We start from the raw sequence: 17,213 nt of genomic DNA, 5'->3' as shown, positions 1-17,213 counted from the left end.
CACCAGTTGGAAAAGACCTGAGTTAAATTCCAGTCAATGATATGAGGAATTTTTATGGGCTTTTTCACAACGTGCCTGAGTTAGTCTGTGTCGGCGAGCGTGGAGTGGTGTTTTCTCCCGGAAACGCTGGTTTTTCGTCCAGCAAACCGAAAATCGACCTAAGAACACGCAATTTACAGACGTATTACACGGAGCAACATGACCGTAGTCGCTAATGCTTCTGAAACCGTACAACAACAACTATTTTTCCTTTCGATCCGTGGAGATTCGCACATCTCTAATCGATTGGACCCCTCCTGAATCAAGGCTACTCTCGTAGTGAATATGGAACCTGTTTAGAAGACCCTTATACTAAAGATGAACAAACGCATTAGAATTGTTAAGACTAACTGCTTGAGTTTCCTCAAACTTTTTTCATCGAATTTGTTCGAAGATGAATAACGTAAGGCAGTATATCACCAGTGAATGGACACTGACGAAATTCATGTTAGCCAATATTAATCAGCTGGTGGATTTTGAGATAGTTTGAGTTGGCAGGGGATGCATTTTACCATTTCTTTTGGAAAGAATAGAGGTAAGTCAATTGGCTGATAATTGGAAGGGTGGGATTTGTTACCCCCCCCCCCCCCCTTTTTTTTTTTTTTTGGTAGTGGCTAGATATGAGCAAATTTCCAAGCACAATTAAAAACACCAGTGGAATAAGAAAGTACAGAAAGATAACACAACTGGAGAAAGCTTAGGAGCGCAGATTAACAGGGATAATAACAGGGGAAATGCCATCAGGACCTGGATCTTAGCATCAAGATTGTGTAGAAGTCTAACATCCTTCTTCGGATGATCATAGGAAAGGTTGACCGGAGTGTACTGGTATGGTACAAAGTGATTTACCACGATTTTCAACAGATCAGTTAGAAGAAAAATAGGATGTTGGTAGTCAGCTTGTTTTTTTGGCTAGGACGCATTGAAACCATTCAGTTTGATGAACAGCGGTGGGAGTACTGATGGACTGAATTTACGATGAGTAGCTTTGGCAAGAGACCAGAATGCTTGCCTACTATTTGGATAAGAAGCAAGTTTACTGTTCTTAGCCTTTTCGAAATGGCGTTATTACTGATTAATAATAATACCCTTACAATTGTTGTGAGCTTTAGTGCAGAAGATGAAGGTGACGATTTGGATATCAGCCAATTGCAATGTGCTATGTTCTTATTTTGAACATCCTTAGCACATTTATAGGAAACACAAGGTTTAGATAAAGGGCGATATTTTAGGGTGAAATACGAAATTTAATAAATATTTTTACCCCATACAAGAATAATATCTGACATCTGAGAGCCAAACATTGGAAGATTTAAAATAGTAATCCAACCAAGGAAGTGATAGATGTCACGCAGATCATGTCATTTTGCATTTCTGCCAAACAATACGAGACTCCGAATGGCCGGGGGGATACCATCACCAAGTTGTGATCTGAAGTGCCTAGAGGACAACTAACATTGGAAGAGTTATTCTGGCGGTAGTACAGTTAATGATCACTGGCCATCTCATAGCAAGTGGTGAAATATCAGAGTTCGAATTCCATCAATGACGCGAGGAATTTTTAAGTGCCCTCTTCACATCGTTGTTGAGTTAGTCGGTCTTAGACGATGGTGTTTTTCTTCCATCAATCAGGCAAATCGATCATAGAACATACACAATTAACAGACAATATACTGACTGCTCATATCCTTAATCTCTTTGGCGCTTAAGCACTTTACATTAAATTACATGATAGGATTGCTGGTAAGAAAAATTTAGTGGTGTTGAGTGTTTAGAAACTGTGGTAGGCAAATGAACAAGCTGTGTGAGGTCATTAGTAATCAGAAAAGCGTCTGCATCTCGACTAGTTAGGTCCGTGCAACTAGAAAACTGAAGCCATCTGGAGTTGTGAACATAAAATCACCAGGGAAATTAACTCACTGTTAGGAAAGTTAGACTGGAGGAAGTCGAGTTTCGAAGAAAGGAAGTCAAAGAGTTCATAGTGATTAATAGAATTGGGAACACGAGAGAGTCAACAGATGAATTTGACAGAAAGTGGCAGAAAGATTTCAAGTAAAGAGGAAACAAAAAGAGAGGAGATTCCAAATTAGAAACTCTCTGACTGGAGTGTACTGGTATGGTAGAATATAATTTACCAAGATCTCTCTGACACTCTCTCAGAGTGAGCATGTGTAGAAGTACCACCTTTTAAGTGAAACGAATAGAGAGAATAGAGCAATTAAGATCAGTAATAGTTAACAAAATCGGTAATTGAGATTCTCACATATGAGTGTGGCTTGGCAGATCGTAGGGTGGAAATGGACGTCACTGGGGCTGAAGCTAAGAACATGTATATTTGTGAAATGAATGAAGTTCCTTTTCACAAAGAGGTATAGATCTTTTTTGCAGGATAAGTTTGTTTTATTAATTTGACTATTCATGACGCATCCGGTAGATAAAAATAAAATAGGACATGATAACATATGTGAATTAATGTAATTTTTGGGAATTCTAAACACTCAGCCCCTTGATATAATATCCTCGAAATGCTTTCCTGCACACACACAAGTTCCATTCAGTTACTAGCTGGCAGGGTTATTGCCCGCCTCCTAGAGAGTTACTAGTAGGTTCGGTCCGATTGACTATCTAGTGGCCGGCCTGCAAACACAGTTTTAGAACTGCACCCTTGATATGTAAGGGATATTGGTTCTCACCATGTTGCCCATCCTGACCTCAAAAGATATTACTCATACTACATGAATGAAAGAGATAAAAGTTGCTGGACCTTTGCTCTGAAGATATGGGTTTCACCACTTCAAGCCCCAATAATCAAAGTGGTGGTGTTGCACTGGATGATGAGTCATGTGCCATCTAGTATTACCTTCTGACACAGAGGTGTGGCATTCCTCTGTGTGAAGTGGATGCCATCTCCTGGGTGGTCATCTCCGTTATATTAGGTCTAGTGTCTCCCGTATTGCTTATGGAGGTGGGGGTACATCCAGGGTTAATAATAGTCCCACCATTGTGAAGGTACAAGGAGAAAAGTTGGGTTTCACCCAGACTTTACTGAAATTTGAACAAATTTGACCAGAATATTAGTCCAGTCAACGTTTTAGACTCCCAAATAGCAAGCACGCCTGTTGTACCTGGAAGAATGTCTGTGACAAGCCTCAGGGACCAAGAATTCTTATGGTCCATCGATCCCTTCTACAAAAAGTTACACTTACGATTGTCACCGCTAGATATGTGTAGCGGTGCCCGTATTTCCTGTGCGTGCTGCTCTTGGTTTGCCATCCCTTGTCTAGAATCCGCGAAACTATTGTTCAGAGAGAGTTCTGCAAACTCACATTACTGAGATCCTATCGCTACTCTTTAGAAATGATTGGAGACGTTGAGAGCCAGCACGCGCCCTGTGGAACAGTGCCACTTGGCCGGCCTAGCTTTCCTTAGTACTCTTGAAATCTGCTTCGAAGCCCCTTTTTTTTTTTTTTTTTTTTTATGTGAACCCCAAACACGAGAGGTATTAGAACCTATAGTACTTAGTACCGTGCTTGGGTTGGAGGTTGAGAAGACGAAAGAAGATATTTGTTGACATTGGACTTGAACTTCTGTAGATTGTAATTTTCAGGAAATACGTATGAAGGAAGGTTGTTCCAGAAAACGGCAGTTGAATGAATAAATGAGGAAGATGAAAAGTTTGTTCTGTGGGTTTGAAGTTTGACAGTAAATGGATGTTGGCTGGTGGCGGCACGTGTTCGGACTGTTTTGAAAGAGAAACCGGGAATTATAGAAGCTAATTCAGAAGAACAGTGCCCATGGAAGTATCTGTAGAAGAGGCATGCAGAAGAAACAGTGCGTCTATGAGACAGCGAGTGGAGAGACTCTGTTTGAGATGAATCATTAATTAACCTAACTGCCCTCTTCTGAATGGAATCAAGAAGCCTGAGAGAGGTTTTGGGGGCGCCACCCCAAATGTGGGAACAATATTCCATGGCAGGGCGGATTTGCGATTTATACAGAGTGAGCAGCTGTTTGGAAGAAAAGTAACGCCGAGAGCGAAAGAGAAAACCAAGTTTTTTAGATGCAGAGGAAGCAATATTTGTAATGTGCTTGTGCCAAGAGAGTTTAGAAGTCAGGGTAATCCCCAAAAGAGATATATCCTTTTGCCTAGAAATTGGAGTGTCACTAAAGATAAGCATAGGAGCAGAAGAATCCTTTTTGCGAGATATAAGACAAGACTGAGTTTTAGAAGGGTTGAAATCAATTAAGTTGTCTTTGCCCCACTGGAGAATTACCTGAAGATCGGCATTTAAGGAATTGGTAGCAGATTTTCGAGAAGTTGAAGCTGATTGAGCAGGACAAGGTTTCTCAAAATGGAAAGTTGAATGCAATGTGCTATCATCGGCAAAACTATGGATAGGATTTCCAGTCAATGGAAGAAGGTCATTGATATACAAGACGAAAAGAGTGGGGGAAAGAACTGAACCTTTGGGGACACCGGCATTAGTGGAGAAGTTAGAAGACAGAGAGCCATCAACCATCACCCTCAGTGAGCGATCAAAGAGAAAACTGGATAACCAATTACTAAAAACAGTTGGAAAACCATAAGATGGAAGCTTGTTTAGAAGACCTTTATGCCAAACACGATCAAAAGCCTTTGAGATGTCAAGAGCAACTACTTGTGTTTCACCGAACCTTTCCATTGAATTAGTCCATAAATGGGTAACATAAGCCAGAATATCTCCAGTGGATCGACACTGACGGAATCCATACTGGTGATCGTTGATCAGACGGAAGGTTTCTAGGTAGTTTAAGAGTTGGCAGTTAATTGATTTCTCTATTACTTTAGAAAGAGTAGAAGTAATTGCAATGGGACGATAATTGGATGGGAGGGGGATTTGTCACCCTTTTTAGGAACTCGCTGGATATGAGCAAATTTCCAAGCAGAAGGAAAAACACCTTTAGAATAAGAAAGTGAAAAAAGGCGGCAAAGAATAGGAGTAAGTTCAGGAGCACAGGTTTTGAGAACAAGTGGAGAAATACCATCGGGACCTGGAGCTTTCTTAGCATCGATTCGTCAAAATCCTTCTGATATCCTTTTGACGGAAGACCACAGGAGGCATTGAATGGAGCGTGTTGGGAATGGTGGGAGGTGTTTTACCAAGATCATTAATACATGAGCTGGAAGAAAAATGTAATGCTATCAGGTCAGCTTTATTCTTGGCTGAAGTGACAACCGAACCATCTGGTTTGGACAGAGGTGGGAGCAGAGATGGGCAAAAGTTGCGGCCAGTAGCTTTGGCAAGAGACCAGAATGCTCGGCTACATTAGGGCAAGAAGCAAGTTTTCTACTCTTAGCCTGTTCAAACTCTAGTTTGGACTGATTAATAACTGCTTTACAATTGTTGCGAGGCCCACTGGTTTTGAGCTAATATTTCAGGCTCAAGATCTCTCCTTAGCGGAGATTCATACCTCTTCGGAGAGACCTTGATCCATGAAATATTGATTACTGGAAGGTCATTAAACTTTATGCAGTAATATGACTAAATAGGTAGTTTTTGAAGTACTAGGAAAACTAAATTTTTATGTTTTTTTATTAAAAAATGTAATGTTTTCAGTGTTTACAGATTTACTGTATCTGGCCTTTTTAGTGGTCTCTGCCCTACTCAATATTGTTAAACGGTCATATATTGAAGTGACAGGAAAAGCTAGAGCTTAACAAGTTACAAATTAAATGTGCTGTAATCAACTAATGATATCTCAAATTGTGCATTCTACGACATATAAAGATTGCTGCTGACTGCAACAAGTGTTGCTTGAAAGTTGCTACCGGCAACCAAGAAATTAAAATAAACAAATAAAAACTATAAAATTACAAAATGAAATATTAAAATAAAAATTAACAAGCAAAAGCCAGTACATGTACTCACAAGTTGCAATTAGCAACAACCTTCATGTGTGATATAAAAGTGCTCAATTTGAGATATCAGTTACTAATTAGGTTTTCTTTGTGCAAGCCACACCTCTTTTTGGTTTTATGAATGAATGAGGAATCAGAATATTGTCGTTGATTTCTTTATGATATCAAAATGTTTCATCTAATTAAACAGGCTATTCAAATAAATATCCACTTAATGCTTGTTTATATACGCATTATGAAATTTGAAGGGCGCTGTTTTAACAGTGCTATTAAAAATAACAGTGCATGCAGTATATATTGAATATTATTATTATATATAATGTATATTTATTAGTTTATTCTTTTCATATTTGATATTGAATTTTTTTTCCTGATAGTTTACTCCATAACATGTTGAAACTTAAATAGAAAGTATACTATTGGTCTGTAAAGCGAAACCAGTTTTCGACCAGTAAGTTTCCTCGCTGTAGCGTTGCTGACGGCTTTTATGTTTGTGTGTTTATAGAGTGAAGGTGGATCCGCGGCCAGTAGTGGTGTAGCAATGTGCTTCAACCGGAGCTGGTTGCCAGCTCGCGGAGTGGGGCCCAGCTTGTGACGTGACTAGCATGGGCTGTTTGGCCCGCGGCGGTAAAAAGAAAATCAAGTTCAAGGCCAGTTGACTGTACATGAAAAGATACACCGGAATCTGGGCTGTACAGCTATCGTGCAGCCAGTGAGAGCTGGCATGTAGGCTTTGGAGGGCTGCCACCTGTTCCAGACTAGCGTGAACAGTTTCCCTAGCCCATTGCCGTGAGATGTAGGCTACTGGAGCTACAAGCTGCTAAAAAGAACCAACGATGGTAGGATTTTTTTTTCTTATACATTTTAACACTTTTAAACATCTTATACGCGTCGACGCGCTGAAATGACAATCATTGTACAAACGAAAGCTGTATGGAAGTGAAAATGATGAAATACGCGTTCCATTATTAATTTTTAACTCCTATGAAATTAGATTTTTGTGATTTATCATTTTATTATCTTTAAATAATAAGCGATGAAAATCCTGAACTTTTTTGCCTATCGAAATTTTAAATATTTTGCTTAATTAACAGGCCACGTGCTATTGCAACTAGTTCAAGGGAAAAACAGTATTTTCTTTGGCTACTTCATCACTTTCCCCTCCCCTGCCTTTTGGTTTTCAATATAGAAAACTAGACGTTGTCTCCATGGCAACTTCATTGTAGTTTATATGGATTATTAAAAGCAGCGGTGTTTTCATTGGTAATTGTGACAGCAGAAAGGCATTTAAGACATTCGCCTGCTTGCTGACGTTGCTGTGTAAAATAGTTACCTTTATTTTCTCTCGCCAACTCTTATTTCAGAATTGACAACAGTTGATATGTTGAGTGGATAATATAAACATTACTGCATGCCAAAATCTCTCAAAGCTAATGTCTTTTGAACACCTTATTGGACTACGCGATTATATTTATAGTTAGCAAAGATAAGGTGTCTAGTAAAGGGAAGTGAAGAATCATTCAGAAAGTATGTTAAAGAAAGAAGTGAACTTGTATGGGTTTTCCGTTAATGTAATGCTGGGGTTGTTTGATACACGGGTGAAAACAGTGATGTATTTTCTTCTTATTATTATCATTAACGGAACCAGAAGGGGTGACCCTCACCAGAACCTGAGTTAATTGGAGAAAAATGTGTTTTATGATATTAATTTGTGGTATGTTAACTTCATGTTTTATGTATACCATATAATGGCTAGTTAAAAATTAAAGCTAAAATCGAGCCTTAATTTTCAGTTGCTGTCATTTGCATATATCATGGTTATATTACTGTCCTCCCCAGAAACACTATTGTTATACTCCCCTCCTCCAGGAAAACAATCTGGAACTTCCCCTGATTGTTGTGTTATTATTAACAATATTAGAAAGCATGGAGTACAAATGCCAAAATTTGAAATACCTTACAGATTAGCATAATTAACACCAATAATAGTACTTTAAAAAATCGGGTAATTTTATTTGCTTCTCTCAGTGTTAATCAAGCATATAGATTCACAGACTAATTTTCTCTCTCTCTGATGTATATTCTTACCATATTGTTTTAATTTTCACTTTTATTGACTACCTTATTTTTGCTAATATAATAATAAAAGTATAGATGAAGTTCTAAGGGTTTAGACTTGCCAACAATTTAATCACTCAGCTGTTTTAATATTTATGCATTAGAAATAAGGATCGTTATTTATTTATTTAAATATTATCCTATAAAATACATTCATCACAGGAGATTTGATTCGTAATTTGGTTGTTGCATTTGGTAGTTTATCTCTTATATTAGAAATAATTTGATGGTTCTAAAAAGAATTAATTGCAGGCTCATCTATTATGGAAATTATATTACTCATGCTTTTACTGAATGTTTCAGTAAAAATTATGACAAAGCTTTCTTGTCTTTTTTGTAAGTAAGTTTAATCAAGATTATTTAGTGCCATTGACCACTGTTTTTACTGTGAAACTTGGAGTATTTTTTTTTTAAATTAAAAATGAAGTATTTATTTATTAGAAACACTTGAGAGAAATCCACCTATTTTCCAAATTACAATTCAGTACTCTTAACTTTAGATCTTTTTAATGTACTTTTGAAAACTTCTTAAGTGCATTTTGCAATAATGGAAAACTTCTAGCGTATAATGGTTGAGCTTCAGCTTACTTCTTCATTAATGTAACCAGTGTAAGATGAGCTCTCTAAATATTTGGTTATCAGTCATCCTGACTGATAATCAGATATTTGAAAAGCTTATTTCATAGATAGCCAGTTTAATTAACACTTGCATTTTATTTAAATGAATTAGGTTTAACCTGCTAGAACTTAATGGCAATCATTTTGACCCCCCCCTCCCTTTTTTTTTTTTTTTTTCCCTATTGTGCTCTAAAACCCCACTCTGACCATCCAACTGTAATTATTTATTGTTGCATTTCAAAAAAGTTTGTTTACATATTCTGACTTGCTTGGCATTTGAAAGATGCTGCTGTTTTGTATTTGCTGAATTTGGAAGTCAGATCATATCCTTTGTATATACCTTTCTTCACCAGCTTTCTTTTAAATGATAATGGTCATATTTTCATTTAGATTTTTTATGGAGCATGAAAGATTAATTGTTTGATTGGCATATAATAGACATCTTGTGAGTGGTAGCATTTATGTACACAGACACATGATATATGAAGAATGAAACAGGTGTAAAGTATTGAAAGGTACAATAATAATACATATTTTGGGCTAGGCCACTATATTTTCAATTAAAGCTATGGCTTTAGTTTATTATATATTTGCATCTATAATAGGTATATCTGAAAGAATAAAAAATGTAGGAATATCTGGAAAAAAATAAATAAATAAACATTTAGAAATACTCCAGCAATAAACAGGGTGTTTCAGTTAAAATCACTGGGGGGTCTATCTTGCTCATTTTTAAGTTTAGGCTTTGTGTATTTAATGTTAAAATTGGATTAAGTATTACTGTTTAGATTTTACAGTTTCTGAATTTGAATTTTGCTTGATCAACTGCTTTTTTTCCTCAGTTTAGTCTAAAAACATTATTGGTGTACTTCCAAAATCTATGTAAACCAATTTTATATCAAGGGGGGGAAACCACAATGGTTGAGTTTTGATAGACATTTTTAGCATTGTGTAGAGTAGCTGGCTGTACAAGCACATTTGTGTCACCTCCCCCTTGCTAATAATGACAAAAAAAAAATTTTTTTAAAAAAATCTGGGTTTGAAAGTAGCAATTTCATGAAACAGAAGTTTAATGAAAAAAAATATGAAATACACAATAATAAATTCATTATCAGGACATAAAAAAAGTAATAAATTGAATGGAATGGATATTTGATGCTTAACTTTGATTTTGCCCTTTTGTTATCAAAGATCAGTAGTAATGTTCAATAACACTGTATGTCCGCTGCTGTTGTCTCCACAAATGTGAAAGGTAGCAATGTAACTAATAATAACAATGGCAGATTCAAATAATTTTAAAATAGCAGATACACGCAATACAAATAATTTACAAACATTCTACATTGTTTAAAGGAAAGAATGATATATTAAGTAATAATATAAATGATACATGCAGTATAGTTTCAAAAGCAAGTGTAAACCACAGTACAAAATGAAGGTCCAACATCTGATTTAAATGTGGAGATTGTCAATTTCAATGTCCTGTGAAATGCCATGTTATCGCTAGTAAACTGAGAATAACAAATACCTTTGCTGTATAAATTTTTATGCAAATATGCCATAGGCTGATCCTTCAATTAAATCGGCAAAACCCAGAATACACGCCGACCGGGCTAGCCGAGTGGGTAAAGTACCTGCCCGGCAGCCCAAAGGTCGCGGGTTCGATTCCCGCCTCGGGCTTGGATCAAAGTACTGCAAAAACCTTGGGAGGTGCAATATGGCCACAGAAGACGATGCGCCAACAACTACCAAATCAAAAAAAGAAAAAAAAAAAAAACCAGAATACACATGGACACGTGGCAAAAGCATGAAATTTACGTATCACAGTTTTAGCTGAGCTAATTAAACTGAATGAACACTGCAGCAAAATTCATTGGAAATTCAACTTGTTGGTGTTTATTTTCATGGACATTTGTAAAATCATATGAAAGCATGTTTAAAATAATTTATGCAAAAATGGTAATACTGTATGGAGAATGCATGCAGCCTAAATGGTAGAGCAGCAACACAGTTATTTTCTGAGAGACATTCTCAGAGGCTGCAAATATCACAATTGTGTGTATTGTGAACTGTTTTATGCTAACTGGAAAAATGATGCATAAAAAAGGATACAAATGTGTACAGAATTTGGATCATGTTCAAAAAGATGTTGTGGCCTTCTTCCTGTTGCATCCAACTATCAATGTCCAGGAAGCTTCTTTTTTTTTAACAATGTTTGCATGAAGGTGATGCTTGGAGTTTTGTACTTTTTAATTTTTTTTATGATAACCCCTAGCACGAGTGGTTTTAGAACCCATAATACTTAGTACTCTGCCTGGGTTGAAGGTTGAGAAGATACTTACTGAAATTAGACTTGAATTTCTATAGATTGTAATTTTCAGGAAATACATATGAAGGAAGGTTGTTCCAGAAAATGGAAGTTGAAGGAATAAATGAGGAAGAAAAGTTAAAGTTGGTTCTGTGGGTTTGAAGTTGGAAAGTTGGACAGTGAAAGGATGCTGACTTGGTTGTGGCACATGTTTGGATTGGTTTGGAAGAAAAAGTGGGAATTATAGAAGCCAATTCAGAAGAAAAGTGCTCATGTAATTATCTGTAGAAACAGAATGCCTAAGAGGCAGAGACTTTGTTAGGGATAGTTCATTAGTTAACCTTAACTGCTCACTTTTGAATGGAGTTTAGAAGGCTGGGAGAGGTTTTGGGAGCACCACCCCAGATGTGGGAACAGTATTCCATGATAGTGCAGATTTTGATTTGTACAGAATAAGCAGCTGTTTTGAAGAACAGTAACACCTAGAGTGAAAGAGAAAACTCACTTTTTTAGATGCCAAGGAATTGACATTTATGATGTGCTTATGTCAACAGAGATTAGAGATCAGGGTAATCCCTAATAGAGATATGTGTTCTTGTCTAGAAATCTGAGTGGCATCAAAGATAGGCATAGGTGCAGAAGAATCCTTTTTGTAAGGTATAAGACAGGAATGAGTTTTCGAAGGATTGAAATTAACTAAGTTATATTTGTCTCACTGGTGAATTACCTGAAGAACAGCATTCAAGGAATTGTTAGTTGATATTTGAGAAGTTTAAGTTGTTTGTACAGAGAAGAGTTTCCAAACTGGTAGATGGAATGCAATGTGCTATCATCAACAAAACTACAGATGCAATTTCCAGTCAATGAGAGGAAAAGAGGGGGGGGGGAGTAAGAACTGAACCTTGGGGATGTTGTTGTTTTGGTTTTTAGGAGCATTAGCAACTAAGGCCATATTGCTCCGGGATATGCGGTGGTCATTCCCTGACCTTTCCGCATCCTCCATATTTGGTGGTGACGGGCTCGAACCCCGGTCTAATCAAGAAGCGTGTGCTATGCACTGCTGCTCCTTCCCACCTGGCTACGGAGGCGCCTGAACCTTGGGGAACACCAGTATTAGTGGAGAAGTTGGAAGACAGAGCCACCTACCATCACCCTCCCCCCTGTGAGCAGTCAGAGAGAAAACTGGATAACTAACCCAACTACAAAGAATAGTTGGTAAACCATAAGATGAAGCTTATTTAAAAGACATTTTTGCCAAATGTGATCAAAAGCATTTGAAATGTCAAGAGCAACTGCTTGAGTTTCACCAAACTTTTCCAATGAATTTGTGCATAGATGAATAACATAAGCCAATATATATTACCCATGGATTGACACTGACTGAATCCATACTGGTGATTACTGATCAGATGAAAGGTTTCTAGATAGTTTAGGAGTTGGCAATTAATGGATTTCTCTATTACTTTGGAAAGAGTAAAAGTAAATGCAATGGGACGATAATTAGATGGGAAGGATTTGTCACACATTTTTTTAGAAACTGGCTGGATACAAGAAAATTTCCAATTATAAGGGAAAATACCTGTGAAATAAGAAAGTTAAAAAGGTGACACAGAACAGAGGTAAGCTTAGGCACACAGGTTTTGACAACAAATGGAGATTTACCATCAGGATCTTACACTTTCTTGGCATCAAGACTGTTCAAAATTCTTCAGACATTCTTTTGACAGAAGACCACGGGAGACATTGAATGGAGTGTACTGGGAATGATAGGTGGTTTACCAAGATCATCAATATACAAGTTAGAAGAAAAGTAGGATGCTATAGCAAGTGAGCTTTATCTTTAGCTGAGGTGGCAGTAGAACCATCTGCTTTTAACAGAGCTGGGAATAGAAATGGACAAAAGTTGCAGCCAGTAGCTTTGACAAAAGACCACAATGCTTGACTACCATTTGGACAAGAAGCAAGTTTTCTATTAGCTTGTTCAAAATCTAGTTTGGACTGATTAATAACCGCTTTACAATTGTTGCGAGCTTAGGTGTAAGCAGAAAATGAACCTTAAAATTTAAATGCTAGCCAATTGCATTATGCAACATTCTTATCTTGGACAGCCTTAGCACATTTATTGGAAAACCATGGTTTAGATAAAGAATGAGATTTTAAGGTGGAGTGTGGAACAGAGGTGGACTGGGTCAAAAATTCTTACCAGGGAAAACTTGTAGTGGCCTCATACTAGTGTTTATGACCAAAATCATACCGACTTCCATTGTCTCTGGCCCACTGCAATTTCCCCGGTAAATCTTATGGCCAGTCCGCTTCCAGTGTTGAATAAAGGATTTCATCCCTACAAGAATAATTTTGCTGACACGATCTGAGCAGATGTTGATGTCGGAAGATTTAAAATAATAATCCAACCAAGGGAAAAATGAAAAGAAATCTCACAGAAAGTTCTGGGGGAGTATTAGAAGGCTGGATCTTGTGAAGTTAGTTTGGAATAATGACATCCTTTTCCCTCCACAAGTAGGGAAAAGGATGTCATTATTCCTTTATGTAAGATAATTGTGAGATTGCATTTTGAATATTGTGTTCAGGTCTGGAAGCCATACTTGAAAAAAGAACTAGAATGGGTTCAAAGAAAGAAAACCAGAGTGGGAAGAGGTGCTAATTTATGTACATATGAAGAAAGGCTTAGAAGATGCAGTCTGCAAAGCTTGGCATCTAAACATCTTGGGAGAGGATCTGATAGAGCTATATATGACCCTGAAGTGGAATCAGTAAAATGAATGGGGGAGGTATATTTTCACTGGTAGAAGAGAGAAGAATCAGGGAGCACAAAGTTCTGGGGGAGTATTAGAAGGCTGGATCTTGTGAAGTTAGTTTTGAGTAGTGTATTGTAGATTAGTGGAATGAATTGTCTGCTGCAGTGATCAGGGTGCATGGCTTAGAAAAATTCAAAGCAGAATTGGATAGCCACTGTTTGGTGGTAAGTAAGGTGTGAATGATATTTTTTTTTTTGGCAGATAGCAGAAAAAGGCAACTTTCTTTCATCATTTAGCCATTGTAATACTAATACCAACTGCAAAACTCTTTGCTTGTTTTGAACAGTGATTTCGTATATGCAGTCTTTGTCAACATAACCCGTGTGTGTGTAACTATGTAACAACACAACTGTGTAACTATACAAATACTTGTATTTTATTTGCTTTTTACTGTCATATGCTGATTTTTTGTTTTTGCTGTATTAAACTAGCCAGTTTCTTATTCAACCATTTGGCATCCTTGTTGTATTGTATTTTCCGAATGTTATTTATTTATTTGTGGTTTTCTTGATGATGGCTTTAAAGCTATTCCATAACTAATCTATATTTACTCACATCACATTGTTTTCCTAGTTGCTAGGTATCCTTTAGTGTCTTAGGCATTATGGTCTTTTTTTCTTGATGTTGAAACACCAACCCCTACTAAACATCCATGTACTATCAACCTGTACATGATTGATAGTACATAACCTGTGTCTGCATTGCAGTTAATAATGACGTCCAGAATATTGTACTGTAGTACTTTCCCCTAACATGCTGGTACAGATAACACATTTTATTGATTTAAAAATTTTGTCTCCCATTTGCTCCATTTAATAAGAGGGACATCAAAGTCTGCCTAACAAAACATGTGCACTTGCTTGTCCATTTCATTTGCATGTAGAGACTTATCGTCCTCTTCATGGTCTTTTATTTTGTAGTGTGCCACACTCATTTACCCTTTGCTTTTGATACCTCATACTACACAGTCTCAAATCATGTGTTATTTCCCAGGCTCAGAATACCCTTATGCACAAGCAGTGAAGAGTAACAACCCCCCTTCCTATCCCTCCTTTCTTGTCTAGGCTTTCTAAATTGTACATGTTGAAATTCCTTTTCTGTTTCTTAGTGTTAAGTTTGTGTTAGTTGTCTTAACCAAGAGTTTAGACTCGCTTATTTTATTAGCAGTGTTTCTAATGGTACTATGAAAACAGTTCAGGAAAGCATTTTGTGTTATTTCTACTTAACACATCCCTTACAGTTTTTAAATTGTAGCTTTAGCTTCCCATTCATTGGAAACATTGCTATCCTCCACACATCCTTCCAGTGTCAGAAGACCCATTGGCTTATAAGGATTTCACACAAGAATATTTAAGATGATGTGTTTCATAAATAAAATGCGTCTCCATTTTTTTTTTTTTTTTTTTTTTTTCCCCCTGGCAAGCAGTTTCCCTGAACTTTTAACCCTTTAAAGAGTACATATGTAGGCGCCCCCGTAACCAGGTGGGAAGGAGCAGCAGTGCGTAGCACACACTTCTTGATTAGACCGGGGTTCGAGCCCGTCACCACCAAATACGGAGGATGCGGAAAGGTCAGGGAATGACCACCGCATATTCCGGAGCAATATGGCCTTAGTTGTTAATGATCCTAAAAAAAAAAAAAAAAAAAACCAAAGTACATATGTGTATTTATTTTTTATTTATTTATTTTTTTTTTTTTTAAGAATAGGGCTTATTACACTATATGTATTTATGTTTTGGAGGTCATTTCAAAAAGTTGTTATAATGTGTCTGTTTATATATGAATTGTTTTGAAGTCTTCCGGTAGTGCTACTATCATATCTGTTTCCAAATAATGGCAGCATAAAAATAGTTTTCAAAATTGGAGGAAATCACATCTGTTAGTCGTTATTCTGATTTGGACATACAACAGCTGAAATTCTCAGAGGAATTTAGATTCAGAAGTTGATGAAATTGAATCAACTGATGATACATAAATAGACATAGGCTATTGCAATAAAAAAAATAATAGTGAGTTTTTTTTTTTTTTTTTTTTACTCAAACTTCCAATTTGATTTTTGACAGTAATTTCATGTTAAAGTCGAATGATCAAGTCAAAACAAGAACAAATTAATACTTAAAACTGTTTATATACAAAATTAATTTTTAAAAATTTGTGAAGAAACTCATCCCAAAACAGCTTGCCACTGTCACAAAACTTACACACTTCTGTTCAAGTATATTCCATTTCCATGTACACGCACGCACACACACACACGCACACACACACACAAAGTTTCTTCTCTCTCTCTCTCTCTCTCTCTGAAAGAACCTTCCATGTAAATGGAAAAAAAAAAAGAGTTAGGTTTCCTTGCCTGGAGTAAAAAATGTTTGTTAAACATCAGTTTTTGCTCCAGGCAAGCATACCCTGATTCTGGACCACCTATTTTATTTCAAAAAATGTTGCCCATTTCCCTTACAATACAGCCCCTTAATAAAACTACATCATTTTGAACTACTGTAGTGTTCATTTGATAGTTGCCCCTAAGGTCTAAATTGTGAGTGCATCAGCTGGTAGTTTACTGGAATACTTAAATTTCTTCTGGCTCCCTGCTATCCTTTTGTCCTAGGGTAGTGTTGTTCAATCTTTTTTATTGACAAGTTTCATTGGAGAATTTGAGAGACTCCACAGGCTGTATAAGGAAAGAGTAGGGTTGATTTATTATTGTACTATTTTGTTCCATAACAGCTAATGAAAATACATGGTATATTTTTAGGTTATGCATGCTCCTTTGTCTTTTATCTACTCTTTCTTTGCAAATTGACCACAAATATTTTTCTTGACAATCTGTAAAGAAATGTCTATTCTCCCGCTGTTCATTAAATATTCATTTTCTGTCTACACTACAGTTTGCAACAATTGTAAAACAGCCATTAATCAATCCAAAGTTTAATTTGAACAGGCTAAGAGTAGAAAACTTGCTTCTTTTCCAAATAGTAGTAAAGTATTCAGGTGTCTTGCCCTATTTGCCACAACTTTAGTCCATCAGTACATTACCTCTGTTATAACCTGATGTTTATACTGCATCCTCAGCTAAAGACAAAGAGCTAACTATCAGCATCCTATTTTTTTTCTAACTCATATATTGAAAATCTTGGTAAATCGCCTCCTACCATATCCAGTACTCTACGCTCATTTCCTCCTGTGGTCCTCCAACAGATGGATGTTAGAAGAATTCAGAAGAGTCTTGATGCCAAGAAAGAACCAGGTTCTGATTGCATTTCTCCAGCTGTTCTCAAAATCTGTGCTCCTGAGCTTTCCCCTCCTACACTTTGTTATTCAGTGGTTTTTCCTTCTGCTTGGAAATTTTCTTGTATCCAGCCACTTTCCAAAAAAGGGTGACAGGTTCCACTCTTTTTTTTTTTTTTTTATTATT

At 36.8% G+C, this 17,213-nt stretch overlaps 1 protein-coding gene across 1 annotated transcript in view; it reads left to right on the top strand.

Moving 5' to 3' along the window:
- The first annotated feature begins 6,688 nt into the window (after nucleotides 1-6,688).
- Nucleotides 6,689-17,213, top strand: part of ERR (estrogen-related receptor) — a 130,775-nt gene continuing 120,250 nt past the window's right edge. Inside the window, exon 1 of the mRNA XM_090386344.1 lies at nucleotides 6,689-6,777. Within this exon, the coding sequence (XP_090242470.1) occupies nucleotides 6,775-6,777 (3 nt within the window). The 5' untranslated portion in view covers nucleotides 6,689-6,774. The remainder of the gene's footprint in view (nucleotides 6,778-17,213) is intronic.

This window comes from Mastigoproctus giganteus, chromosome 12 (assembly GCF_048544385.1).
Source record: "Mastigoproctus giganteus isolate SK-2022 chromosome 12, ASM4854438v1, whole genome shotgun sequence".
Lineage (NCBI taxonomy): Eukaryota > Metazoa > Arthropoda > Arachnida > Uropygi > Thelyphonidae > Mastigoproctus > Mastigoproctus giganteus.
Note: the sequence above shows the minus strand (reverse complement) of the source record. Positions and strands in the feature narration are given on the sequence as shown.